Source organism: Grosmannia clavigera (genome assembly GCF_000143105.1).
Source record: "Grosmannia clavigera kw1407 unplaced genomic scaffold GCSC_113, whole genome shotgun sequence".
NCBI classification, from domain to species: domain Eukaryota; kingdom Fungi; phylum Ascomycota; class Sordariomycetes; order Ophiostomatales; family Ophiostomataceae; genus Leptographium; species Leptographium clavigerum.
In genome coordinates, this window is record NW_014040831.1 from 2,925,503 (window position 1) to 2,949,155 (window position 23,653).

At 61.1% G+C, this 23,653-nt stretch overlaps 12 protein-coding genes across 12 annotated transcripts; 6 read left to right on the forward strand and 6 right to left on the reverse strand.

Moving 5' to 3' along the window:
- Positions 1-181: 181 nt before the first annotated feature.
- On the reverse strand, positions 182-1,092 carry CMQ_3814 (import inner membrane translocase subunit tim-mitochondrial; the record flags this gene model as incomplete). The annotated part of the gene is made up of 3 exons (XM_014319752.1): positions 182-425; positions 497-681; positions 742-1,092. The coding sequence occupies 3 exons, from the start codon at positions 1,090-1,092 to the stop codon at positions 182-184; spliced, it is 780 nt and encodes a 259-aa protein (XP_014175227.1).
- A 464-nt stretch (positions 1,093-1,556) lies between these two features.
- On the forward strand, positions 1,557-3,282 carry CMQ_4047 (arf GTPase activator; the record flags this gene model as incomplete). The annotated part of the gene is made up of 5 exons (XM_014319985.1): positions 1,557-1,628; positions 1,699-1,834; positions 1,893-2,076; positions 2,138-2,880; positions 2,948-3,282. The coding sequence occupies 5 exons, from the start codon at positions 1,557-1,559 to the stop codon at positions 3,280-3,282; spliced, it is 1,470 nt and encodes a 489-aa protein (XP_014175460.1).
- A 552-nt stretch (positions 3,283-3,834) lies between these two features.
- Positions 3,835-5,135, reverse strand: CMQ_3689 (2-nitropropane dioxygenase; the record flags this gene model as incomplete). The annotated part of the gene is made up of 3 exons (XM_014319627.1): positions 3,835-4,708; positions 4,796-5,057; positions 5,123-5,135. The coding sequence occupies 3 exons, from the start codon at positions 5,133-5,135 to the stop codon at positions 3,835-3,837; spliced, it is 1,149 nt and encodes a 382-aa protein (XP_014175102.1).
- Positions 5,136-5,325: 190 nt separating this feature from the next.
- On the forward strand, positions 5,326-7,336 carry CMQ_4182 (folic acid synthesis protein; the record flags this gene model as incomplete). The annotated part of the gene is made up of 2 exons (XM_014320120.1): positions 5,326-5,490; positions 5,690-7,336. 2 exons carry the CDS (start codon positions 5,326-5,328, stop codon positions 7,334-7,336), a joined length of 1,812 nt encoding a protein of 603 aa, XP_014175595.1.
- An 837-nt stretch (positions 7,337-8,173) lies between these two features.
- On the forward strand, positions 8,174-9,634 carry CMQ_3650 (vacuolar H+/Ca2+ exchanger; the record flags this gene model as incomplete). Its single annotated transcript, XM_014319588.1, has 1 exon — positions 8,174-9,634. The coding sequence occupies one exon, from the start codon at positions 8,174-8,176 to the stop codon at positions 9,632-9,634; it is 1,461 nt and encodes a 486-aa protein (XP_014175063.1).
- A 17-nt stretch (positions 9,635-9,651) lies between these two features.
- CMQ_4244 (cortical actin cytoskeleton protein vip1) lies at positions 9,652-11,172 on the reverse strand (the record flags this gene model as incomplete). Its single annotated transcript, XM_014320182.1, has 1 exon — positions 9,652-11,172. One exon carries the CDS (start codon positions 11,170-11,172, stop codon positions 9,652-9,654), a length of 1,521 nt encoding a protein of 506 aa, XP_014175657.1.
- A 329-nt stretch (positions 11,173-11,501) lies between these two features.
- CMQ_3489 (dimethylguanosine tRNA methyltransferase) lies at positions 11,502-13,526 on the reverse strand (the record flags this gene model as incomplete). The annotated part of the gene is made up of 1 exon (XM_014319427.1): positions 11,502-13,526. The coding sequence occupies one exon, from the start codon at positions 13,524-13,526 to the stop codon at positions 11,502-11,504; it is 2,025 nt and encodes a 674-aa protein (XP_014174902.1).
- A 182-nt stretch (positions 13,527-13,708) lies between these two features.
- CMQ_3301 (uncharacterized protein) lies at positions 13,709-14,064 on the forward strand (the record flags this gene model as incomplete). The annotated part of the gene is made up of 2 exons (XM_014319239.1): positions 13,709-13,749; positions 13,827-14,064. 2 exons carry the CDS (start codon positions 13,709-13,711, stop codon positions 14,062-14,064), a joined length of 279 nt encoding a protein of 92 aa, XP_014174714.1.
- CMQ_3892 (trans-aconitate methyltransferase 1) lies at positions 13,756-14,784 on the reverse strand (the record flags this gene model as incomplete). The annotated part of the gene is made up of 2 exons (XM_014319830.1): positions 13,756-14,701; positions 14,771-14,784. The coding sequence occupies 2 exons, from the start codon at positions 14,782-14,784 to the stop codon at positions 13,756-13,758; spliced, it is 960 nt and encodes a 319-aa protein (XP_014175305.1).
- Positions 14,785-15,247: 463 nt separating this feature from the next.
- CMQ_3609 (uncharacterized protein) lies at positions 15,248-17,698 on the forward strand (the record flags this gene model as incomplete). The annotated part of the gene is made up of 1 exon (XM_014319547.1): positions 15,248-17,698. One exon carries the CDS (start codon positions 15,248-15,250, stop codon positions 17,696-17,698), a length of 2,451 nt encoding a protein of 816 aa, XP_014175022.1.
- Positions 17,699-18,092: 394 nt separating this feature from the next.
- On the reverse strand, positions 18,093-21,481 carry CMQ_3700 (oligopeptide transporter 4; the record flags this gene model as incomplete). Its single annotated transcript, XM_014319638.1, has 2 exons — positions 18,093-18,996; positions 19,047-21,481. The coding sequence occupies 2 exons, from the start codon at positions 21,479-21,481 to the stop codon at positions 18,093-18,095; spliced, it is 3,339 nt and encodes a 1,112-aa protein (XP_014175113.1).
- A 910-nt stretch (positions 21,482-22,391) lies between these two features.
- Positions 22,392-23,224, forward strand: CMQ_3732 (5-formyltetrahydrofolate cyclo-ligase; the record flags this gene model as incomplete). Its single annotated transcript, XM_014319670.1, has 2 exons — positions 22,392-22,530; positions 22,584-23,224. The coding sequence occupies 2 exons, from the start codon at positions 22,392-22,394 to the stop codon at positions 23,222-23,224; spliced, it is 780 nt and encodes a 259-aa protein (XP_014175145.1).
- Between the last annotated feature and the right edge of the window lie 429 nt (positions 23,225-23,653).

A 23,653-nucleotide genomic window follows, 5' to 3' on the forward strand; every position in this document is an offset into this window, starting at 1 on the left:
TACAAGGTATAACATAGAGGGAATGCTGTTTGGAGCAAAACTCGACGCAGAGCTTCCAGGAAACTTCTAGGTAAAGCTATTTGGACCTTTTTGAGACGAGCAATTCAATCTGTCTTTGCACGAAATGGATCTTCATGCAAGCATGCGGTTCGGCATAACACAAGATGAGCCATCACTGTTCTCATGACCACTTTATGCCAAATAGAGTCGTTTTGCCGTCTCCTGTATGTTCATGCCCCTGGGAGCTCTCAAGGTAGATCCTGTCATGTCCTGGGACATCGACATAGAAGTAGCGATATACGAACTCATCCCGCCCACGTGGTTTCACCATGTGGAGATAGGCCACGCCCTTGGTCCGCGAGCCTTCCACATTGAAATTCATGACAATGTGCTCCGTTCCCTGTGAATCTGCTTGCATGGTAGACCTACGAGAGAAAGAGCGGTGTCAGGACACGCAAAGTTGGGCGTGGCGTCAGTTGGTGGGAGGAGGACTTACGCGATCGGACGCGCCCGCTGCCATTTGTTCCATGTCTGCTGACCATATGCAGCAATGGTCTCGCCGTCGCCGAGAACTACGGTACATCGGTGGTCGGAGCGGATGCGGGTTACTGCCCGGTTGAATGTGGAGACCTTGCTGTCAGGCGAGAACACCTCGGTGTAGAGAAAGTAGACGACACCACTCTGAAAGGAGATTAGCAGCTGTGTGGGGGTGGCAGACGGACTCGATGGAGAGATGCATACCGTCAAGACAACACCAACAATGACCAGTCCAAAGTTGACTGTCTGCTGTGCAGCACGACCCGTCTTTTCCCCCATCGACAGATCAGACCAGGGTACGCGGCCATCGTCGTTGAAAGGCGTGACAGCCCTGCGCCGGGCGGCCGATGAAGCCTTGGATGATGCGGACGAGGAGGAAGATGTCCCTTGATGCTGCGTCGCATAGCCCCGGACCAGCCAGGGGGAGGCCAGGGGGCAAAGGCGGGCGGGAGAACGGGACGAGGTCGAGGCGGGGAAGTAGACAGTGCGACAGCTTCGTCTGGCCGCTGTGGCAGCAGCATGTGCGGCAAAGAAACAGACTGTTGGAGGCGTCATGGTATGGGATGTATTCGGGCGGATCCCATTTCTTCTCGCGGGCTCGGGACACGATCGGGGCCTGTTTCTGTTGTCGTCGTCGCCTTGGAAGAGAGCTTGAAGAGGCTGTTGTGGATGCGATAAAACACTAGCAGAGGAAGGCGGGACTAGTCCGAAAGTGCTGTAGCATGCATGCTTGTAACGAGGTGTGCATATACCCACTATTGCGTCGCCACTCTCCACTAAAGGGGTGTTCCAGGACAGGGAGAAAGTGTGCCATAAGCACCTGGCATTTACGGGCAATAAATAATTATCGCGAAGTTGTCCTTTCGCTCTCTCCATCCCTGTGTCTGAAGTCGTCACGACATAGCCGTCTGTGCTTCCCACCGTCCCGCCGCTGCATCCTCGCCGTCACGCGACGTGTCCCAGATTCGCAAAAAAACAGCATCCTCTTGCCCGCCAGCCAAACCGAGCGCAGCGACAAGATGAGCGGCCTCGCGACCAAGCAGCAGTCGCTCAAGATCTTCGAGAAGCTCAAGTCCAAGCCGGCCAACAAGGTAGCCCTCAACCCGTCCAGATTGCCGGTCACCACCCTCCCCTCGCGGGCCGGATGCTAAGCGTTGCCAGGTCTGCTTCGACTGCGGCCAGAAGAACCCCACGTGGACATCGGTGCCTTTTGGTATCTACCTCTGTCTGGACTGCTCCGCCAACCACCGCAACCTCGGGGTGCACATCTCGTTTGTCCGCTCGACCAATCTCGACCGTACGTGTTTTGCTTTGTTTTGTTGTGTTGCGGCCGAGGCTGACCGGGAGGGGATCAGAATGGCAATGGGACCAGCTGCGGGTCATGAAGGTGGGCGGTAACGAGTCCGCGACCAAGTTCTTCCAGCAGAACGGCGGCTCAGCAGCCCTTAACAGCAAGGACTCCAAGACGAAGTACCAGTCTGCTGCTGCCACCAAGTATAAGGAGGAGCTGAAGAAGCGGGCGGCACGCGATGCCAAGGAGTAAGATGCCCTTGTTCTCCGTTCCGTCTTTGTCTGCTTGCTGACTGCTCACGCCTGCCAGGTATCCCGAAGAGGTCATCGTCGACGGGGATGTTTCAGAGGCGTCCAAAACCCCGTCCGGCGAGGCCGAGGACGACTTCTTTTCCTCCTGGGACAAGCCCAGCATCAAGAAGCCCACGCCACCCATTTCCCGCACCGCCACGCCGCCCGTGGTCGGCCGCACGCCATCGCCATTTCTCAGTGCCGGCGGCAAGGATAGCATATCACGATCGACGTCACCGCTGGCTGGCAACAGTTCCGACACGTCCAGCGTGGCGAAGCCGGCCGCCAGCCGCATCACGCACTCGGCCGCGCTCAAGAAGACGACCCTCGGCGGTGGTGCCCGGAAGGCCAACGTGCTGGGGGCCAAGAAAGCGCCGAAGCTCGGCGTCAAAAAAGTCACGGTCGACCTGATCGACTTTGACGAGGCTGAGAAGAAGGCTAAGGAGGAGGCCGAGCGGATCGAGAAGCTGGGCTACGACCCGGATGGCGAGGAGGAGTCGGCTGCATCGGCTGTCAAGGCTGCTAGTGCCAAGTCGGGTGCAACCACGATTGTGTCGCCGACGCCCGTCAATGCTACACGCGGAGCGGCATCGCACAGCCGGGAGAAGTCGGCGTCGGAGATGGAGCGGCTGGGCATGGGCATGGGCCGGTTAGGATTCGGCCAGGTGGGCGGACGTGGCGGCGCAGCTGCGGCCTCGTCGTCAGCGGGAAAGAGGAACATGGGAGGCTTCGGGTCCGTGGGCCCGATCAAGTCCTCTGACGGTAAGCTTTGTTTGTGCGCATTCTTGTCCAGATCACGTGACGCTAACCGCAGCTTGACGCTTCTCAGACGACGAAAAGTTTGCCCGCAGCAAGTTTGGCAACCAAAAGGCCATCTCGTCGGACGAGTATTTTGGCAAGGGCACGTACGACTCGGCCGTGCAGAACGAGGCAAAGCAGCGGCTGCAGGGCTTCGAGGGGGCCACGTCGATCTCGTCCAACGCGTACTTTGGCCGGCCGGACGAGGAGGCGGAGGAGGAATACGGCGACCTGGAGTCGGCAGCCAAGGATTTTGTGCGCAAGTTTGGCATCACAGCCGGCGACGACCTCGACAACCTGACGCATGCGTTGGGTGCCGGCGCGACGAAGCTGCAAGGAGCAATCCGGAATTACCTGGGCAACTGAGCGGACGGACGGATGGATTCTCGCCATGGGAGACGGCGGATGGGAAGTGGGCGTTACGCTTCGTTGCTTTTGCTCTGGTATTAATCGTGTGGTCGTGTTTCTTGTCTCGTCTTGGCCCTCGTTCGGTCCAAGTTCACCCCTGTCGTTTGTTTGTCTGTCCTTTTTCACTATTACGTCTTCCCCTATTCACCAGCTAACTTCCTCTTCGTCTTCAACGTACCCATCCCCTTGTCTTTTTCTTCCACAAGATTATAAATGCGGTGTTTGGATTGGTTATCTGTTCGCGGCAAAGCAAAATACAGAACGAGAGGGATGGAAAAAAAGAAATCAGAGATTAGCCAACAAATATAGCACAGTCCATAATATTTGCCGATAGAACAATGCAAGTTACAATGGCTTGAAAGCGCAGGTTCCAGGCCGTTTGTCTTTTCCCAACCTAACAGTCGATTACATAAGCAGGGACTATCCACTATATCAGTAAACCAAAAGCCGTCGTCCTTCTTCGTACAAGCATACAGGCTGTCCGCCTGATTTCCTCTCTCGCGCGACGGTCTACAGCTTTGCTACCAATTTGGAGCCTTGTGCGAGGCAGACGGAAGCGTCGTTGACAAACTCGTCGACGACGGCCTTGGCCGACATCTTCTCGTTGACGACGGCGGCGCACTGGCCCATGAGGAAGGGGCGGAACTGGTCCATAAGGTCGTCGACGTCGAGCTCTTCCTCGTCGGCGCCATCCTTCTTCTCAGCCTTGGCCGAGGGGGCGGCGAGGTCGGTGGGTAGAGTGTCGATCTCGCCGTTCATGACCTTGTCAAGGTCGGCTTCGTAGGGCAGCTTTCCCTTGGCGGTCAGCTGCTTGATCTCGTCCTGACGCTCGGTCTCCCAATGCTCGATGTAGGGGTTCTTGCGGACGCGCAGCGGCCGACCGGTGAAGATGAGGGTGCGGATGGTGTCGTCGAAACCGGCGGTGCGAACGGCCTCCTTGTGGGACTCGGGCGCGCCAGCCTCGTCGGTCAGGATGAAGCGAGTGCCGACCCAGACGGCGGCAGCACCCATCATGAGTGAGGCGGCGAGCAGTGGGCCGTTGTAGATGCCACCGGCGGCGACGACGAGGACCGGACCGCCGGTGAGAGGAGACTTGTGGCCCTGGACGCGGCGGACGACTTCGGGGATGAGAATGGTGGTGGGGATGTCGCCGGTGTGGCCGCCACCCTCGCCGCCCTGGGCGCAGATGATGTCGACGCCGAGTTCGAGACACTTGGGCACATGCTTCGGGTGGCCGATCATGTTCATGTAGAGGATGCCGTGCTTGTGCAGACGGTCGACGATGTGACGCGGTGGGACGCCGACGGCAGAGACGAAGAGCTTGGCACCGGACTCAATGACGATATCGACGAGCGCGTCAAGCTTGCCCTTGGTGTAGTCGTAGCTGGGATGTTAGCATCATGTGGTTGAGGAAGTTGTGCCAACAGAGGAATCGAGCGTAGCGAGAAAAAAAAAAAAAAAAAAGACATACTTGGTCTTGCGAGCATTACCGCCAACCTGCGGCAGCAACAGGTCGACGCCAAAGGGAGCGTTCTTGTCGGTCAGGTGCTCCTTCAGCTCGTCGATCTGGTCGCGCAGCATCTCGGGCGTGTAGTTGACGCCGCCGATGACGCCGAGGCCGCCGGCATTGGTGACGGCAGCAGCCAGCAGAGGGCCGGCGGCGACGTTCATGCCGGCCAGCAGCACGGGGTGGTTGATCTTGAAAAGATCGGTGATCGGCGTACGAATCTTCTCTACAAGATGGTCGGTCAGGTCAGCATTGGCAGAAACGGAAGGCGGCAGCCTTGGGATGACGTACGTGGAGAGGCCATGGTGAGGATGCAGATTTGGATGGGAAGTGAGGATGAAAGAATGAAGATAGGACGGAGAAGGTCAAGAAGGACAAAGACGAGGATACGACGGGTATCGAGGCAGTGAAATAGGGTGTCGTGTCGTTGGCAAGAAGTTGGAATGGGGAGAAGAGGAGGAGTTAAGGTTCCAGGGCATTTTTAGCACGGGCACATGCTGGCGAATGCCGAGGTCGCGCAGGGCAGCTGGCAGCTGGACAGCTACTATGTAGCCACAGCAAGGCCCAGAACAGCGCTAAGCCAAAGCGCAGTGGGCCACCCGCCCAGAGTCCGGGGGATGAGGGGGAAGGCAGCCTGTGCCGAGGCATGGCTGCGACGGGTTAGTGCATACTAGGTATAACGTAAGCGCATGAGGTGTGGGCAGCTGAGTATCATGTGACGTGTTGCACAAGGGCAGAAGCGACCAATCAGGGAACGGCATCGGCTCTCACAAAGTACTTTTTTTTTTTTGGTCATTGACCTGTAGTAGTTGACTGTCTGTCTGCGGCGACGCTGTAGCCACACAACCCTGCACCCAGACGCACCGTGGCAGCTGCGCCATGACGGCAGTGGTCTCTCTTGCTGCTGCAGCTGCTGCTTCTGTGCGATCGACGACGACCTGCCGGCTGACACGGCTGCTTGGCGTGTATTCGGCAGCGCCGGCCTCGCCGCAGCGACGACTGCGGCAGCAGCGCGTGTCTAGGATGGCGATGCAATCGGCGGCCATAGCGACATGGCCGCTGTCGGCCCCATGCTGTCAGTCGGGGCTGAAGCAGCACCAGCCCCCGGGCAAAGTGAAGGCATACATTGCCCTAGGCAGCAACATGGGCGACCGGATCGGATGGATCGAGAAGGCCTGCACGGAGATGGACAGGCGTGGACTGCGGGTGTGTCGCACCAGCAGTCTGTGGGAGACGGAGCCGATGTACGTGCTGGAGCAGGACAAATTTGCCAATGGGGTATGCGAGGTGGAGACGGAACTGGCACCGCTGGCCCTGCTGGACGAGCTGCAGGACATTGAGCGCAGCTTGGGACGGCGCAAGCTGGTGGACAAGGGGCCGCGCAACATTGATCTGGACATTTTGCTGTACGGCGACGAGAAGATTGAAGACGAGCGGCTGACGGTGCCGCACATCGGCATGGCAGAGCGGGAGTTTGTGCTGCGGCCGTTGGTACAGCTGGCGCCGGGCATTGCGTTGGACCCAGCCCGGCCGTGGAAGCTGGCGCAGGACTACCTGAACGAGTTGGCGGTGGTGGCGGGAAGCGAGCCGTTGACGCCGCTGACACCGTTGGGGACGGCGGAGACGACGAGAGAGCCGCTGCAGGCGCTGCGATCGTCGCGGCGGACACGGGTGATGGCGATCCTGAACGTGACGCCAGACTCCTTCTCCGACGGCGGACGACACGCGGCGACGAGCGAGACGGCACTAGATGCGCTGGCCGAGACGGTGCGCGGCTTTGTGCGGGACGGCGCAGCCGTGATTGACGTTGGCGGACAGTCGACGGCGCCAGGGCGGCCAGAGGTGTCGGTCGAGGAGGAGCTGGCGCGCGTGGTGCCGGCAGTGGCGCGGATTCGACAGGAACATGCAGCCGACGTGGTGGCCATCAGCGTGGACACGTACCGGGCAGCTGTGGCTGAGGCGGCCGTGGCAGCCGGTGCCGACATGATCAACGACGTGTCGGCCGGCGACATGGACGCCGACATGCTGCCGACCGTCGCTCGGCTGGGCGCTACTGTCTGTCTGATGCACATGCGCGGCACGCCTGCCACCATGAGCACGCTCAACGACTATGGCGGCCGCCCGTCTGCCATGGTGGCTGCTGTGGCCCGTGAGCTGCTGGCCCGCGTCGCTGCAGCCGAGGCGGCTGGTATCCGTCGCTGGCGCATCGTGCTCGATCCCGGACTCGGCTTCGCCAAGGTCGGCGACCAGAACATTGACGTGCTGCGCCACCTGGCCGAGCTGCGGGCTTGGCCCGGCCTCGAGGGACTGCCGTGGCTCGTTGGCTCTAGCCGCAAGAGCTTTATCGGCCGTACCACCGGCGTTGCTACACCGGCTGAACGCGTCTGGGGCACGGCAGCTACGGTGGCGGCGGCTGTGCAGGGCGGCGCCGACATTGTGCGGGTGCACGACGTGCGTGAGATGGCGCAGGTGGTGGCGATGGCAGATGCCATCTGGCGGTATTGAGGGTGGGTGAGGTGGAGGTGAGGTGGAGGTGAGGTGAGAGGTAAGAGGTAAGAGACGAGCGGTGAGGAGACGAGCGGTGAACCAGAACGAGGGACAAGACGAGAGGAAACCCTACAAACGTCTTACAACAGACGGAATTGTACCACGTGAGAGTGCACGTGTCTCGAGAGATGAAGTCTATGGTTCTTTACGGAGTACTCCGTCCTTTCTTCTTTCTGCAGATCCACTCTTCTTTGCCTTCTACAGATCCTCTCTCTACTATCTCCTACTCCCATAGACATAGACGCGCTCGACCGCGACAAAACGCCCATTAGCGGCTCTCATTACTACTGACCACCGGTCCGCGCCGCTTGGCATTCGTCGCTTTGGGCAGCGACGTTGGGTACGCCTGCCCGGAACGATTGACAGGCGCTCCTGCTGTTTGAGACAAAGTACTCCGTACCTGTAGAGCCTTTTCCTCTGGATCACCAGATCCTTTGCATTTCCACACTCAACTCTACAGCCCCCATACCGCCCGCTTGTACGATATCTTACCTCGTATCCCAATCGTCTCATTTGCTGCGCAGCTGCTCAAATTGCCCGTTATGGCCATCTCCACCGAACCCACATGAAACCTGCCAAGGCCAAGCCACTACTCGGAAAAGAGAGCAAAGCTGACTCTGGCGCCAAGCAAATGTGCGCTGGCCAGCGGCTGGCCGACTTGCGCGTCGTCTGCGTTGTGTTTTTGTCCTATCCATAGTTTGTCTTGTCGTTCTTGTTGTTCTTGCTCGTTTACTTTTGCTTTTTTTGCCTCTTGCCTTTTGCCTCTCTCTACCTCTCTACCTCTCTACCTCTGCCATGGTCATTCGAAGGACGACCCGGTCTTCGACCACGGAGAGCACCGATCGACAAAAGACAGCCCGGCCGACCAGCGCAGCTCCATCCATGAGCCTGCCCGTGCACCAGGGCGACGTGGACCAGCCGGACGGCGTGCTTGCTGCGACAAGCAAGACCAGGACAGCCTCTCCGGCCTCCCGGCACCACAGCCACATCCGCTTCCGGATTCGCAAAGAGGGCGACAGCGGGCGGTCTGGCTTCCACCCGCGCCACTTCTTCCGCATCGCTTTCTGGTCGTCCAGCAAGGTGTCGGCCCTCGTCAACATCCTGTGGCCCGTGGTGCCGGCAGCCCTTGCGTGTCGCTACGCCCTGGCCGACAGCCCGCGAAACCACCTGATCACATTCATTCTGTCCTACATCGCCATGGTGCCGTGTGCCAACATGATCGGCTTTGCCGGCCAAGAGCTCGCCCACAAGGTCCCGCACGTGCTCGGCATCCTGACCGAGACCACCGTCGGCTCCATCGTCGAGATCGTCCTCTTCCACGTCCTGCTCAAACGTGGTCACTATGCCGTCATCCAGGCTGCCATTCTCGGCTCTATCCTGGCCACCATGCTGCTCTGTCTCGGCCTGTGTTTCTTCGTTGGCGGCGTCTTCCGCCACGAACAGCAGTTCAGCGAAACCGTCAGCGAGGCCGGAACCGGACTGCTGCTCACCGCCGGCTTCGGCCTGGCCGTCCCGACCGTCTTCAGCCACACGCTCACCAGCTCTGGCCTGACGACCGAAGAGCTGGCCTCCAAGACGCTCAACATCTCGCGCGTCTCAGCCATCCTGCTGGTCGTCTCCTATGCCTTCTTCGTCTACTTCCAGACCCGCAGCCATCACGGCATCTACGAGGACGTCTTCGAGGGCGACGAGGCCTGGGTCCGCGAGCACGGCGCCCAGGAGCTCGACAGCGATCAGTCCGACCCGCAGACCCATGTCCATGCTCGCTTCACCATGACCGAGAGCATCGCCGCCCTGTCCGTCTCGGTCGCCCTGGTCTCGCTGATTGCCATCTCGCTGGTCGAGGAGATTGACTTTATCGTTGAGCGCGGCGTGTCCGACGCCTTCATGGGCCTCATCCTCGTGCCGCTCGTCGAAAAGGCGGCCGAACACCTGACGGCCATCGACGAGGCCTGGGACAACCAGATGAACTTTGCCCTGTCGCACGTGCTGGGCGCCACGCTGCAGACGGCCATGTTTACTGGTCCGCTCGTCGTCCTTGTCGGCTGGGGCCTGCACCGGCCCATGGGCCTCGACTTTGAGCTCTTCGACATTGCCGTCCTGATCCTGGCCATCATCACCGTGGGCAACTTTCTGCGCGACCAGAAGAGCAACTATCTCGAGGGCGTGCTGTGCGTCATTGTCTATATCAGCATTGCCGTGGCGGCCTTTAACTATCCCGAAGTCAAGTCGAGCTCTAGCGAGGGAGTGGATTGAACAAGGTCTCTTTGTATTTATTCTTTTGTTGTCTTATGGCTGATCCACTGCTCTTTCTCTACCATGATCTGCAAAACCGGCCGAGTCGCCTTGCGCACGTGCATCCATCCGTTCTGGGGTAGCTCCACGATGGTGCCGTCGATGCATCTGTGCTGAGTCAGCAATGCATTGGATACCGGTGACAGTGGAACGTACATCTTGCGCCAGCGTGCGTCTGGCTCGTGCACCGTGATCCGCAGCTCGTCGATGGCTCCGTAGCCGACGGCCTCTTCTTCTGCGGCGTCGTCTCCCTCGGCTGCCGGCCACCGCATGCCCACGTGTGCGCCATTGTTGTAGGCTGCCATCATGATGTCCATTGTGCGCGTGCCGCCAACCGCCCCAAAGTGCACCAGTCGCAGCTGACCGTCCAGCGGCCAGCTTGCGGGCGAGATGGTAAACGTCTTTTCCAGATTCGACACCATCGTGGCGAGCACGTAGCTGAAGCGGTGGCCGAGGGTCTGCCGTGGATTGTAGGCATCGGCCGATGCGGGTGTTGTCGTCTCGACGTCGGCCATGTAGACGTGTGCCGTCTTGAGCAGTTCCTGGGCGGCCATGCCGAACCGTTTGGCGCCGTGGCGCCGGTACGCGGGCGTGTCGCTTTCCCAGACGAGCTGCGCGTGGAAGCCGTAGCTGGCCACGATGGCGCCGCGCAGACGGGCGACCGGTTCGATGCGTTCTGTGTTTTCGTTGCCCGAGTAGCTGACCGCGTGTGATCCCGGCGCAAACGAGGCCTCAAAGTTGGGCAGCCGCGCGGTTTGGCCGTGGAGGAGTGTCCGGAGGCCGAGGACGAGGGATGAGGCCGACGAGGTCGAGGCAGACGTGGGTGATCGGTGCAGCGAGTGGAAGAGCGCATTGCCGGTGCCGAGAGGCAGGAGAGCGATCGTGGGAAGGCGACGGTCTTGTGGTGACGATGTGTCCACGGCCACGCCGTTCAGCAGGTCCACCACGCCGCCGTCACCGCTGAGGAGGATGACTGTGGGCGCGTCGGGTCCGAGCGTGCGAGCAAAGTCCGAGACAGACCGCGAGTTGCTGGTCACGAGCAGGTGGAACGTCCTGGATTTTGTCTGAGCTGTTGTGGCGGCTGACAGGCCAAAGTGGCCGAGAAGCGGTGCCAAGACGGCGCTGTAAAAGGTCTGGGCCTGGCCGACGCCGGACCGTGTAGATACGACCACGTGCAGAGCCTGCGAGCCTGACTGAAAAACTGGCGGGATGGCCTGCAGACGATGTCGGTCGAGCAGATGGTGCGGCAGCCGGTCGACAGCCGCGCCGGCCAGCAGCACCGTCTCTAGCCGGAACGGTGCTTCGGTCCCGTCGGCCGTCTCGCGCAGCCAAACCAGCCGGTAGATGGCAGGGCCATCGTCCAACGTCCTCATGATCACGACAATCTCATCCTCACGGACGTGCTGCTCGGGCACGCCTCCGTCCGGCGCAACGACCAGCTCGCCGTCGGCGTAATAGGCCGCTGCCCTTGCTGACACGTGCACCGTGTTGTCCTGCATCTCTGTCTGCACAAGGGGGGGGAATAAACACATCAAAACAAGAGACAGAGCAGGACGGGAGCTGGAAGAAATTCAACTCGACACTATTCTAGCTGCTCTCTCGTCTAAGGGAAACAGGGACGCCGCGTCCGGGGAAGGCGCGATCGCCAGCACGTCCGCCCGGGTAAGCACGATTGATTGGACCGAGAGCCTGTCTTGCTGATTGCGTTATCGCACGCAAGTCAGGGCTGCCGTTGTCTCTTGCATTGGCGGCGGGGTAGCTTAGCGCGACTAGGTATCCAGCTCACGTGCATATAAGAGTAGTCTTGGACAGTAACACAAACACACCCTCAATGTCCTCTGGCCCGGTTCATCGGCCCCCAGTTCTCGCGCGGGTTGATCTGGTACCGGACCAGCTTGTCGGCGCCGCGGATGCGCTTGTGGCCTTGCGTCTCGTCAAAAACAATCTCGAGCTTGCTCTCTTTCTCGGTTGTCTCGGTCGTTTCGGTCGTTTCGACCGTCTCGACCTTCTCCTCTTTCTCCGTCCTCTCACTCCCCTCACCACTGCTCCCCAGCCGCAACAGCCGCTCGGCCGGCGTGCCCGGTCGGATGCTCTCCGGCTTGACCGGCGCCTTCTGGCGCACCCATGCGCGCATCACATCCCACAGCACCGACCATGGCGCGTCCGTCTTGATGCTGCCAGGCCGGCAGTGGCTGCGTGTGGCCCGGTAGCCCAGCCGCACCAGCGCCCCGCGCATCGCGTCCTCGTTGGGCGTCATGCAGTGCACCACCTTGGCCAGGTTTGACGGCAGGAAGAAGAACGGCATCGGGTCCAGCGCTGCGAGGTGGTCCTCGCCCCCGACCTCGCCCTCGACCAACTCCTCAAGCGCCGTCTGCAGCATCCCGCGGATCCTCTCGGTCGTCCCGTAAACGTCGGTCGGTGCCTGCGGCAGCTCCTCAAGGATTCGCCGGATGAACGGCGCCGAGTGGATGGGTCCCGCAAACATCGGCCCGGCCAGATGCGTCTTGGTGTGGCAGTGCGGACAGAAGGCGTCTGTCTGCGGCGCCGTCGCAAATGTGTGCTTGTAAAAGTGACCGTCACCACGCTTGTTGGCCGTCGCCCGATTGCGCAGCAGCGGCTGCGTCGTCCATGCGCCACAGCCCTGGTCGCAGTTGTACGCCGTCATCGTGCGGCCGGCCAGAAACTTGACGCTCGCTGGCGACCGCCTCACCGTCACAAACACCCGGCAGTAAAAGTCGATCGACAGTGACAGCTGCGGCGTTACCGCCAATCCATAGCGTGCCGCTGACACCGATAGCGCCTGCAGTACGATCCGCAGCCCGGCTTCGTGCGACTGGCTGCCCTTCATCGGTACTCCCCCGTACAGCGCATAGCACTTCTCAGGGTAGCCCTGCGATGCCCACACGCCCGCGTCTGTGCATGTCACGCACAGCAGCCCGCCGTCGTTGCGCACAGACTGCACTGCCGCATCGAAAAACGTCGCCGCCGTGCCGTAGGGGTCTAGGTCGATCACATCGTACTTCTCGCTCCGGTTCGGCACTTTGTTGCTCCCGCCGCCCGCTGCCTCCAGCGTCAGCTCCTTGGCCACCACCGTGTACATGTGTGCCAGCGCGTCCGACTGTCGCACCGTGATCTTGTCGCTCAGTCCGTTCAGCTCCACGTTGCGCCGGATCGACTTCGTCGCCGCTGCGAGCAGGTCGTTGGCCGTTACCGACACCGCAAACGGCAGCTCGTGCGCATATCGCAGCGCCCGCAGACCCGTGGCTGAGAGCGCGTCGAGGATGCGGATCGGTGCAGGACCGGCCGATGTGCTTGTACATGTAGACGCCGTCTCGGCAGAATCCGCTTCCGGATCACGTGACTCTTGCCCGTCTGCTGTCCCGGCTTCGGCTTCGGCTTCGGCTTCAGCTTCGGCTCTGGCACTGTCGTCCGACTGCTTTCCGACCTTGACCGGTCGCTCGCCCTCGTCCGCCTCGTCCTCGTTCTCCCTCTTGCGTTTGTCTCCGCGCCTGTCCGCCACCTGCTTTCGCTTCTTCTGGGCAAAGACCTCCTTCTTCTTGGCAAACCGCTCGGCCCGCTCCTCCAGCTTGGCTTGCCCGTAGGCCTTGATGGCCAGCACGCTGAGGTCGCGGTTGAACTGCTGGATCGGATTGTAAAACACCTGCTGCGCGTGGTCTTCGACCGCAGGACCGCCACCGCCGTTCTGCCGTGTCTTCTCGCCGTCGCTTAGCGGCACGTAGATGCGCGCCAGGCCCTCCCTCGCCGTGCGGTACCGCTTGCCGTCGGGGCCAATCGTCACATTGTCGTCCTGATGGCCGTTCTGGCCGTCTGTCTGCGTGCTGCTCGTCGCCATTCTGCGCTGCCACTGCGGTGGCTGTCTGGATCGTATCGAGGCTGCTAATGACCTTGCATTCCTCAGAATTGGCGCCGCAGTCAAAAGTAGGGACTGAGGACGAAGCATGTACAACCACAATCGGACCTCTCGTGCGTTGTGAGCAGGCAAAAACAATATTTTCGGCCTTGGGACTAACAAAGATGACGGACCCACTCTTCAGCGCCTGGTGGTGGATCCCTATGTATGCTTATGTAATCACACTTCGACGCCGCGCCAGCAGGATCACCGAGCCCCATTCAACCTCAACCTCCAGGTCAGGCCAGCTCTCGCCAGCCGCCGTCCAGGCTGGCTCGGCCGCCACGGCACGGTCCATCATCACATCAACAAAGTCACCAGAGCCACCGTCAGCGCGCTGCTTGCGCTGGGGGTGTCTGTCGGCCCAGCCACGGTACGCGCTGAGCGTGCGGACATACTGGGCATAGTCGCCGAGTCGCATAGTCTTGAACAACAGAGGCCGGACCCCGAGCGTCGACAGGTTGTTTCCGGGGCCGTTTGACTCTGGCTCGTACACGATGCGCGTCTCGTCGGTCCAGTCAGCCGACGGCAGCACGACCGATCGCATCAGCTCCTTCATGTAGCTGCGGCCAGGCTGCTGGAAGAGGTCGCCCATGGTGTTGTCCCGGAGTTGGGCGTCACCTTCCTCATCGCTTCTCGTCCCAAAGCAGTGCTCGGCCACGATCTGGTTGGCCGCCGGATGATGCGGCAGCACTCCCTCCTTGTAGACCCAGAAGGCAAGCGTGCCACCGGGCCGGACGACACGCGCCAGTTCTGGCCAGACGCGGTCAAAGTCAAACCAATGGGCGGCCGCGGCCGCGATGAGCAGGTCGATGCTGGCGTCGCCCAAGAACGGCAGACTCTCGGCCGAGCCCTGGTGGAAGGAAATTGTCGCTCCTGAAGCCGAACTAACATTGCCGGCTAACTGCTTCGCCGTTTCCAGCATCGAGGCCGACGGGTCAACGGCGTGCACCAGTTGGAAATGGCCGGCTAGAGCATGGGCGACAGGTGCGTGGCCACAGCCAAGGTCCAGCAGCACGTCGAAGCTGCCAGTGTGAAATCCGAGGGTGGTCTCGAAGATGGCTGGCGGGTAGGCCGGCCGGAACGCGACATACTTGGCTGAGTTGTAGTTGGTGCTCCTGCGATACAAAATGGCGATGAGCAACACACTCGAGAATCAGGTCATACTCGAGAAGATGCAGACTTACGCAAAGAATGCCATATCCTGCTTAGTTCGAGTTTCTGTTCCTTGCGTGCGTGACGTAATCTGGATGCTGCTGCTGCACCTGGTAAGCTCAGCCTAGCTGCATGTGATCCAAAGCCTCCTGGTTCCACCCCGGATCCGCGGCTTATTGCCAAAGTGCGGGGAGCCGGACAGCTCCAAGCCTTTGTGTTGTCACATGCCGGCTTAGTGCCAGGGGCTGACAGCGATCAACGTGCGGACTCGACTCGGAAATCCTTTCTCTGACCGTCATGGCGCTCAGTCACGCGGCTGCACAGTCCCCTGAGGGCAACTATGCCTTCCCGGGGCTCACACACGCACACACTGCAAAGTAAAAAAGACCGTTTGCTCTCCTGCGAGCGCGCCTTCCCCTTCAACGCTATACAAAGCTGCAGCATCGTCGTCCTCGCACCTCTGCCGACCATTGCGCGAATCGGTCCATCCGTCTCTCGCAACCGTCGTCATGGTGTCTGCCGGCCTCTGGCGACCCAGACGTGTCCTGAGCCCGAGCCGCACTCAGAACTCGGGTCGAGTTCGGGAATCCAACTACTCGGGCAAAACCAGTCGCCCACACATGTCGGCCCTGGTTCGGAGAATCTGTTTCGTCCCCCACATCGTGCTGACCCAGGATCACGTCCGCGGCCTCATTCGCTGTCTGTTCGGCGCCTTTGTACTCATCGGCGTCGTCTTTCTGGTCGCCGACCGTCGTTCCGTAAAGGCGTTTGTCGACAAGACGGCCGAGAATGCAAAGACGAAGCTACCCCTGTACACCTGGGCTATCGGCGCGCAGACATCCCCAAACCCGGCTGCACCCTGGCAGGACTGGAAAGAGCCGTCGTGGCTTCCCAGTGCCGCCAATGGCACCGGCGTCTCCGAGGAGGCGGCCTATCTCAACTACCTCGTCTATCGGTACGGCCTGACGCCCGATGTGCCCTGGTATGCGCGCCACGTTCGCGCCGACTATGTGGGAGGGCAGCCTGGCAACAGGCCCGGCGAGGATGACCATCTGCGACACCACGATCGACGCGCACGCCCGACTCGCCCATCCCTGACCAAAGTTAAGTCCAAGCTCACGCCAGGCGGATTCACCACGGTGCACGCAGAGGCTCTCGTACCCGGTGTCGACCATCCAGACCCGGACACGGAGACTGAGGACGGTGTCTGGCTGGCGACAGATGCAGAGAGTGAGCCGCCCGTCGAGCCGGCTGTGCTGCGACTGCCCATGGCCCGCAGTGCTCGGCCGGACCAGATTGATGCGTCGATGCTGCTGTTTGGCATCAGCACCACATATGCGCGACTGTCGCATGCCGGATTTGCGCTGGTGGCCGACTGGGCCCGATGGCTGACAGATGGCTGTGGCCAGTCCAACGGTGCCGGCTTGCTGCTGAGCCTCCACCGTGCGCAGCCGGACGAGGTAAAGGCGGTGGCACGCGTGCTGCAGGAACACGGTATCGACGCGCGCATCGTTATCGATCCAGGCAACTATGACAGCGAGGCCACCAACAGCACTGCCGACAGCCACAGCGACATGGAGGGCAACTCCCGTCCAGATCCGCCGGCCGTACGCTATTCCAATCTTCTTCCGCTTCTGCGACAGTATGACGACGCCTGGGTGTCCGAGCAGGAGGCTGGCAGTCCCGTCCAGCGGAGCTTCTATGCCCTCGTTGACGACGACGTCTTCTTCCCGAGCATGGACCGACTTCTTGGCCGGCTGATGCTCTATGCCGGTGCACATCCGCACCCACACGGCGGCGACGATAGCAGCAGCGACCTCTGGCTGGGCTTCCCCAGCACGCGGTCTGACTGGCAGACGGTCGACTTGGCCACAGAGGCTGCCAAGGCAGCAGCTGCCCGCTCGGCCCTGTTCTCGCCGCCGGTTCCGCCGCTACCGTCCCTCTCGCGGACCATTGCGCCCACATCGCTGATGGTAGTGAGCTATGGTGGTGGTGCCGTCTTCTTGTCGCCGTCGCTGGCCGTCCGCATGGCCGAGCTGCCGTGTCTGCGCCGCACCACGGACGCCCTGCACGAGGCTGTGCTGCATGCCGGCATCGCCGTCGGCAAGACGGACGCGTACGACGGCGAGCCCTGGGACGAGCATCTGTACCACTGCGCCACGTCATCTCCGTCCACTTCGACGTTGGCTGAGGCGGCTGTGCAGCTGCGCATCGTGCCCAGCTTTTACGCGCCCTTCGACGCGGCCGCCTATGACCACAACGGCAACGAAACCGATCCCGACAATGGCGTCCGTCTGCTGCAGCAGTATGCCGGTGGCCTGCAGCCGCTGACGCTGCACGGCTACCGCCGCCACGATCACTTCAGCGCCGGCTTTGGCCATCGCGTGGCTGACGTCTGTGGCGAGGACTGTTTTTTGCAGCGCTTTGCCTTTCGCGACGGCTGGGTCCTCGTCAACGGCCACAGCCTCGAGCACCACGACGGCCTTCGCGTCGAGCCCCTGCGCAAGGCGAGACTGTTGTCCCTGCCGTCGCCGCCGCCCACTGAAAATGCCGGGCATGGGTCTGACCTTGTCGACTCGCTTCGCGACTGGCTCAAGTCTGGTGGCAGAATGGCCGTCCATCGGACGGATGGCCATGCGCCCGAGGACGCGGCAGATCGGCGCCGGCGTGAGTTTCAGCAGCAGCAGCACTTCTGGTCGAGCAAGAGGTTGATCGTCGAGGACGCCGAGCGCCCCGACGACCTGAGTGTGGTGCGCAGCCGCAGCCGACAGCTGCCAGCGATATGGCGTCTGGTCGATGCCTATGTGGCTGCGGACGGGTCGCTGTGGCAGGCTTATCTGAAGCGACGGACGGCCACAGCTGGCTCCGGCCATGGATTGGATGCAACAGCCGTGCCCGATATGGCCGCGTCCGACCAAGATTCGGTCGTTGTGCTGATGTGGGAAAATGCTGTACAGTAGAAGATGGATGATAGATTGAAATTGAAAATGGGAAATTGTGGTCGAACAAGGAAGTCGAGAGAAACAGTCGAATAAGGAAGGAGACAGAAGCATGGTTTGGGAAGGCGCCAAGTCGGGGAAGGAGCAAGCGCGTCTCTCTTCTCTTCTCACTTCCTCACATATAATAAAACGAACGATGAACTTCTATCTGCTACCAAGTTGACACCCGACTATCTAAACAAAACAACGCCTAGATACCGTTTAAGTCCTTCTTAAGCCCTTCCCAAGCCGTCCAATATATGCTATATCCAATAACCACCGACTTGTACTCCTGTCCGCCTTTCCCATCCGCTTGTATTTCGACTGCCTATGTCTGTCTCTATATCTTACCTCAACCTCTTCCCAAATCTTCACCCTACCACGTGTCCGGCCCAAACCGCCCTCCCGCCGGCACCTGCAGGTATGAACACGCCCGCCAGTCGCAGCCCTGCTTATACACCTCGGTCCCCCACCAGTGGAAGCGGTCCATGATGCCCGGGTAGATAAAGGCAAAGAAGGCGACGACGATGCCCGAGGCCAGGGCCGCGTCCAAGGCCGCGCTCAGCGTCATGGTGTACTTGGCCCACCAGGCCGTCGCCCGCTTCTTGAGCACGTAGTTGAAGAGGTAGCACACCAGCGCCCATACGCTAAAGTTGAGCCCCGTCGCCGGTGGGATCCAGCCGAGCGAGCCCAGCAGCACGGGCAGGTTGATCTTGCGCACGATGCTGTCGCGACGTCGACGGGCATACAGCCACAGCGGCAGGGGAGCCACGGCACCGACCAGGAAGCACCACACCAGCGGCCGGTATGTGGCGCCACGTCCAAAGAACTCGCCCGGACCGACGACACCCCAGAGGATCGAGCCGTTGAAGTGCACGCGAGCAATCGGACAGGTGAAGCCGTTGAGCGCGCCAGGCGTGCAGAGGCCGGGAACGTTGCCAAACATCCAGTTGAGCACGGCGATCTGCGTGGCTGACGAGACCAGCGTGGCAACCATCTGCACCTGGAACAGGATGCGCGGCGGGATCTTCATGTAGTGGCCCAGCTTGAGGTCGGCGGCGAACTTGATGCCCTGGGCCGACGAGATGTAGCCGTACGTGACAAAGACCATGTTGGCCACAGGGCGGCCCGGGAACACGGCGCCACACACGAGCTGGCAGATCAGGTAGATGCTGACGTGCTGGTTGGTCACCGCCATGATGATGCCAATGGGGATGAAGAGCACCGCGCAGATGGCTAGGGCCAGCAGCAGGCCGTACCACGGCAGATGAATCGGATAACTGAGGGTCAGCAGGAGACCACGGCCAAGCAGCACGCAGGAAACACTCACTATTCCACCACAAACATGCCCGTTGCCGTCATCGTCACAAACGTCAGCAGGTACCACCACATGGGTGCGTCACGGTACCGCTGCATCAGCCGATTGTGCACGTCCTCGTGGCTCATCCGGCCGTCCAGGCCGCTGTCGCTGCGGCTTCTTGTCGGCTGCAGCGGCACCGAGTTGGCATCACGGCTGCCGTGGCCGGGATCACGGTCCGTCGGCCCCACATCGACATCGTGCGAGGCCACCGGCTGGTATGCAGCCGTCTTGGCCGACAGGTGGGCGGCCGACGCGGACTCGTCCAGCGAGTGCTTCCACTGGCGCCAGATGTCGCGGCCGTGCCAGCAGGCGGTGTGGGTCAGCAGCGAGGCCAGGCCGGCAAACTGCACGCCGTAGCTGAGGACGTACGTGATGGGCAGAAAGACGCGACTGTAGCTGCGGTAGGCGGCACGGTCAAAGACAAAGTCGGCCGTCAGGATGCGCTGCACGTCGTAGACGGCGCCGGTGTTGTCGAAGACGGCGGCCGACAGGATGGGCATATAGGCCGAGTACAGCCAGTTGCCGTAGTAGGCGAGCGGGGCCAGAATCCACATGACGATGACGAGCCCGCCGACGACGTTCATGGCGGCCCAGAAGGGCGTCAGCAGTGGCGAGCCGATGTAGGCGATCTGGGCCCAGTCAAAGGTCACGGGGAAGAGGCCGAGTCCGGACACGACGCCGAACAGATTGGCCACCACGACGCTGTCGGGGGCCAGCCAGGTCACCGCGTTGAAGTAGCTGAGGGCCGGCATCAGCAGCCCGGGGATGAAGTAGAAGAGGAAGGCGGCGAGGAAGACGACATAGAAGAAGTGCCACCGGCTGATGCGCCATCCGTTGGCCGGCCGGTTCTCCTCCTTGTGCAGGGTGGCGAACATGGAGGCCGACATGAGCGTCGACGGCCAGATCATGCCGCTCGGCCGCACGAGAAAGCGGCGCGAGAGCCCGGCAAACGTGTAGCCCAGAATCTGTGTCGACAGTGTCAGCAGCAGCTGGTAGGCCAGCCCGACGTCCTGGTGGTAAAAGTGTGTCTGCTCGACGATGACGTCAGTGGCAAAGGCGAAGCCGAACGACACATTGCTGCTGACGTAGACACATGTGTGCTCCTTCTCGTTCCACCGGCCCTGGGCCAGCCAGAGACGCAATCGCCCGAGCTGGAGGTGCCGGAAGAGCCCGTGGCCGCTGACGCGACGATGGGCTGCGCTGGGCACCAGCACGCCGTCGTCAAACTCCTCAGCCGGATCATCAGCCCGCTTCAGGGCCCAGTCCCAGGCAAGGCCGAGCGGGTGCACCAGCAGCAGCGCGATGACCGGTGTGATAGCCACGCTGGGGTAACGCAGTGAGAAGAACAGATTCGTCGACGACCCCAGAACCGAGAAGAGCGTTGAGAGGACCCACATGCGCGGCGTGTTGATCGACAGCAGCGTATTGTCGACCGGCGCCACTGACGCCCGCACCTGCGCAAAAGGCGAGTTGTCCGGCGGGTTGGATGAATCGGCTACGCTGCCGCTGCCGCTGCCGCTGCCGCCTGCATTGTCGTCTGGGGTGCAGTCGTCCGTGGCTTCGCCCAAAGCCTCCACCGGAACGGCATAACCGTACTCATTGATGTCGTACTCGTCGACGGGGCCGTCACGGTCCACGTCTGAACGAAGGCTGAAGCTGTCGCATTCGTCGTCGTCGTCGCTGCTGCCGTCATAGCTGGCCTCACTCGGCACGGCAGACACCGGGGCCGCCGTGCCGGCCACGTCAAACCGGCTGCCACCCAGGCCACTCATCAGCGCGGCGGCCGTCAGCTCGGGTGGCGGCACGCGCGTCGAGCCACCCGTCACGCTGTCGTACCGGGCGAATAGAGATGATGCGTGCGAGCGCTGCCGCCGCAGCGAGGAATAGCGGGACAACCTACCGGCGGCGTCGCTGCTGCCATGGGCTGTGGATGGCCGCGGGCTGATCTCAGCGACCTCAGCCGTCTCAGGTGCCATGCCGGAGAGCATCGTCTCCGACGTCACGGCGCCGTAGTTGGGACTAGAAAACCCTGGCGATGACCGCAGGGAGGCAGGCTTCTTTCTTCTCGGCATCGTGTCTGTCTGCGTGTCGTTTTCGTTGCTGTCGTCTATACCATGATCATGATGAATCCCAGCGTCGCCTGTCTCGTCCGCGCCCGTGCTGAGCTGCGGTGGTCCATGGGGGAAACGAGGGGTACGACGTCGTCGAGGCGTCGTCATGGCAGGAGAACACGCACGAGCAAAGGGAGGCCACCCTGGCAAGACAGTGATCGTGTCTGAGCGTGAGTCGCGTAGTGCAGTAGCTCCGACCGACCTCAATGGAGAGGGTGTAGCCAACGCTTGTAGGGCCAGCCGGTGCTGCGGGATGGACTGAGACGAGTGTTGGTGCGAAGGGATGTCGGTCATGGGCAACACGCGCGATCGGATTGGCCGGTGCCGATGGGGCAGCAAGACGGGGACAGCGTTGCAAGCGTCGCTAGCCAGCGGGGCAATGCAGACAAGACTGAGTCCGTGTAGGTTGCAGGGGTGTGCAAACGGTGAGAAGTGGATTGGATGGATTGAAGTGGCGTATGAGAGAGAAGAGAGAGAGAAGAGAGAAGAAAGGGAGAAGAAAGGGAGAAGAAAGCGAATAGAAAGAGAAGAGAAGAGCAAGAGAAGAGCAAAACGAAAAGACGATATGGCACGACGGGAAAACGGGTTCAGGACAAGGTGAACACGAAGAGACACGCCGAGCTATGCGAGACAGCTATCTGTTTTGTCTCGTTGCCCGAAACAATGTAGATAGTGCAAGACACTACGGAGTACAGTGCTCAGGGAAAGTGCAGTGCTCGAATGTGGGGCAGCGTGTTCAGCTATCCCGATACTTTTTAGAGGAATGCACTGTAAGAGTGAGTTTTCGCACTATAACGGAGTATGTAAGCCACTCTTCCGTCATACGCAAGAAGTCAATTCAGTAAGCCGATAGCAAGACGATCGTTTTTTCCTCACATACTGCTACTCTTGTGTGCCCGAAGATAGAATTGTTCAAGACAAGATACATTTGGACAAGAAATGTGCGGGACTGCACAGCAGTGCGATTAGCAATTTAAGCGGGCCGCGATAGCCCTTTTTCTACGACGACTCCACGGGCTGTCCTTTCACGTCGCATCCGCCCTGCATCGTCCAGATCGGCCTACACTTGTCAGCTGTGCCTCTGTGCCGCTGCCTACCCGACTACAAGTCGGCTTTTCCAGCATCCATCAACTTCGGCCTCTTCTACACCGAGCACCGCCATACTGGAGCACACCGTACCCATCCTCCCCCTCTCGCTGCACACATGTTTATTGTGCCCGATGCAGCCGTGGCTGCAGCTGTGGGCATGTCCGGCGGTGTCCTAGCTGCAGCCAAGAAGCAGCTGCGCCACCAGATGAAACAGCGGCTGGCCGCCCTGCCGTCAGCGTCTGTCGACCAGCAGAGTGAGCCTCCCTCCCCTTGACAACGTCCCATTGCATGTCTGACTCTGGCCTAGGTTCCGCCATCTTCAGCGCCCTTGCCGCCTTTCCGCCCTATCGGCACGCCCGTCGCGTGGCCGTCTTCCTGTCGATGCCCGCCGCCGAGGTCCAGACTGACGCCATCGTGCGCCACGCCCTGGCTGCCGGTAAGCAGGTCTTTGTGCCGTATCTGCACAAGCCCGGTTCCCATCTGGCGGCCACCGGACTGCAGCAACCGCCGCCGGCCCGGGTCATGGACATGGTCCGGCTACACGACTGTGCTGACTACGAGTCGCTGCTACCCGACCGCTGGGGCATCCCCAGCGTCTCTCCGGCCAGCGTGCCCAACCGGTCTCGTATCCTCGGAGACGGAGACGGAGACGCCCCAGTAGCGGCACGCGCCCTCGACCTCGACCTCATCCTCATGCCCGGTGTCGCCTTTGACGTCGATCCCGCCTCCGGCCGCATTCGCCGCTGCGGCCACGGACGGGGCTTCTACGACTACTTTCTGCACCGCTATGCCTCGGCCGTGTCGCCAGCCGTCCATCTCTGCGGCCTTGCCCTCTCCGAGCAGATCCTACCTAACCATGCCGACAAAGCGGTGCCAACGGGCCCCCACGATAAGCCGCTAGACAGTCTCATCACTGGAGCCGGTACCATCGTAACATCGCTGGGATAGACTGTCTCGCCTGACTGTCTTCTGTCTTGTAAATAAGCTGACTCAGCAAGGCTGTCGGGCAAGGAACAAGAATCCTCCGTCCGACGGCCGCCACACTTTGCGAAGCGGCAGCCGCTTTCAGTGAGAGGAAACCCCTCCTTTCAGCCCCACCTTCCCGGCAACGGGACTACTCCTCGCTCGTATTATTATCATTTTTTCTTTCTCTCCAAACAAGGTCTGTTAGCAAACGCCACAGTCCCATCATCCGCTATCACCAACGTCACGGCCAACGCGATATCTCCCCATCTCCTAATACAGCACAAAGCCGCCCCATCCCGTCCGGTCTATGTGCACTGCGCGCCACTGCTATCTGCTCTCACTTTTTTCTCGGCTGCCCTGTCGCTCTTCTTCTCTTTAGTTTTCGGGGTTTTCGTCTTTGGCTTCATCGTT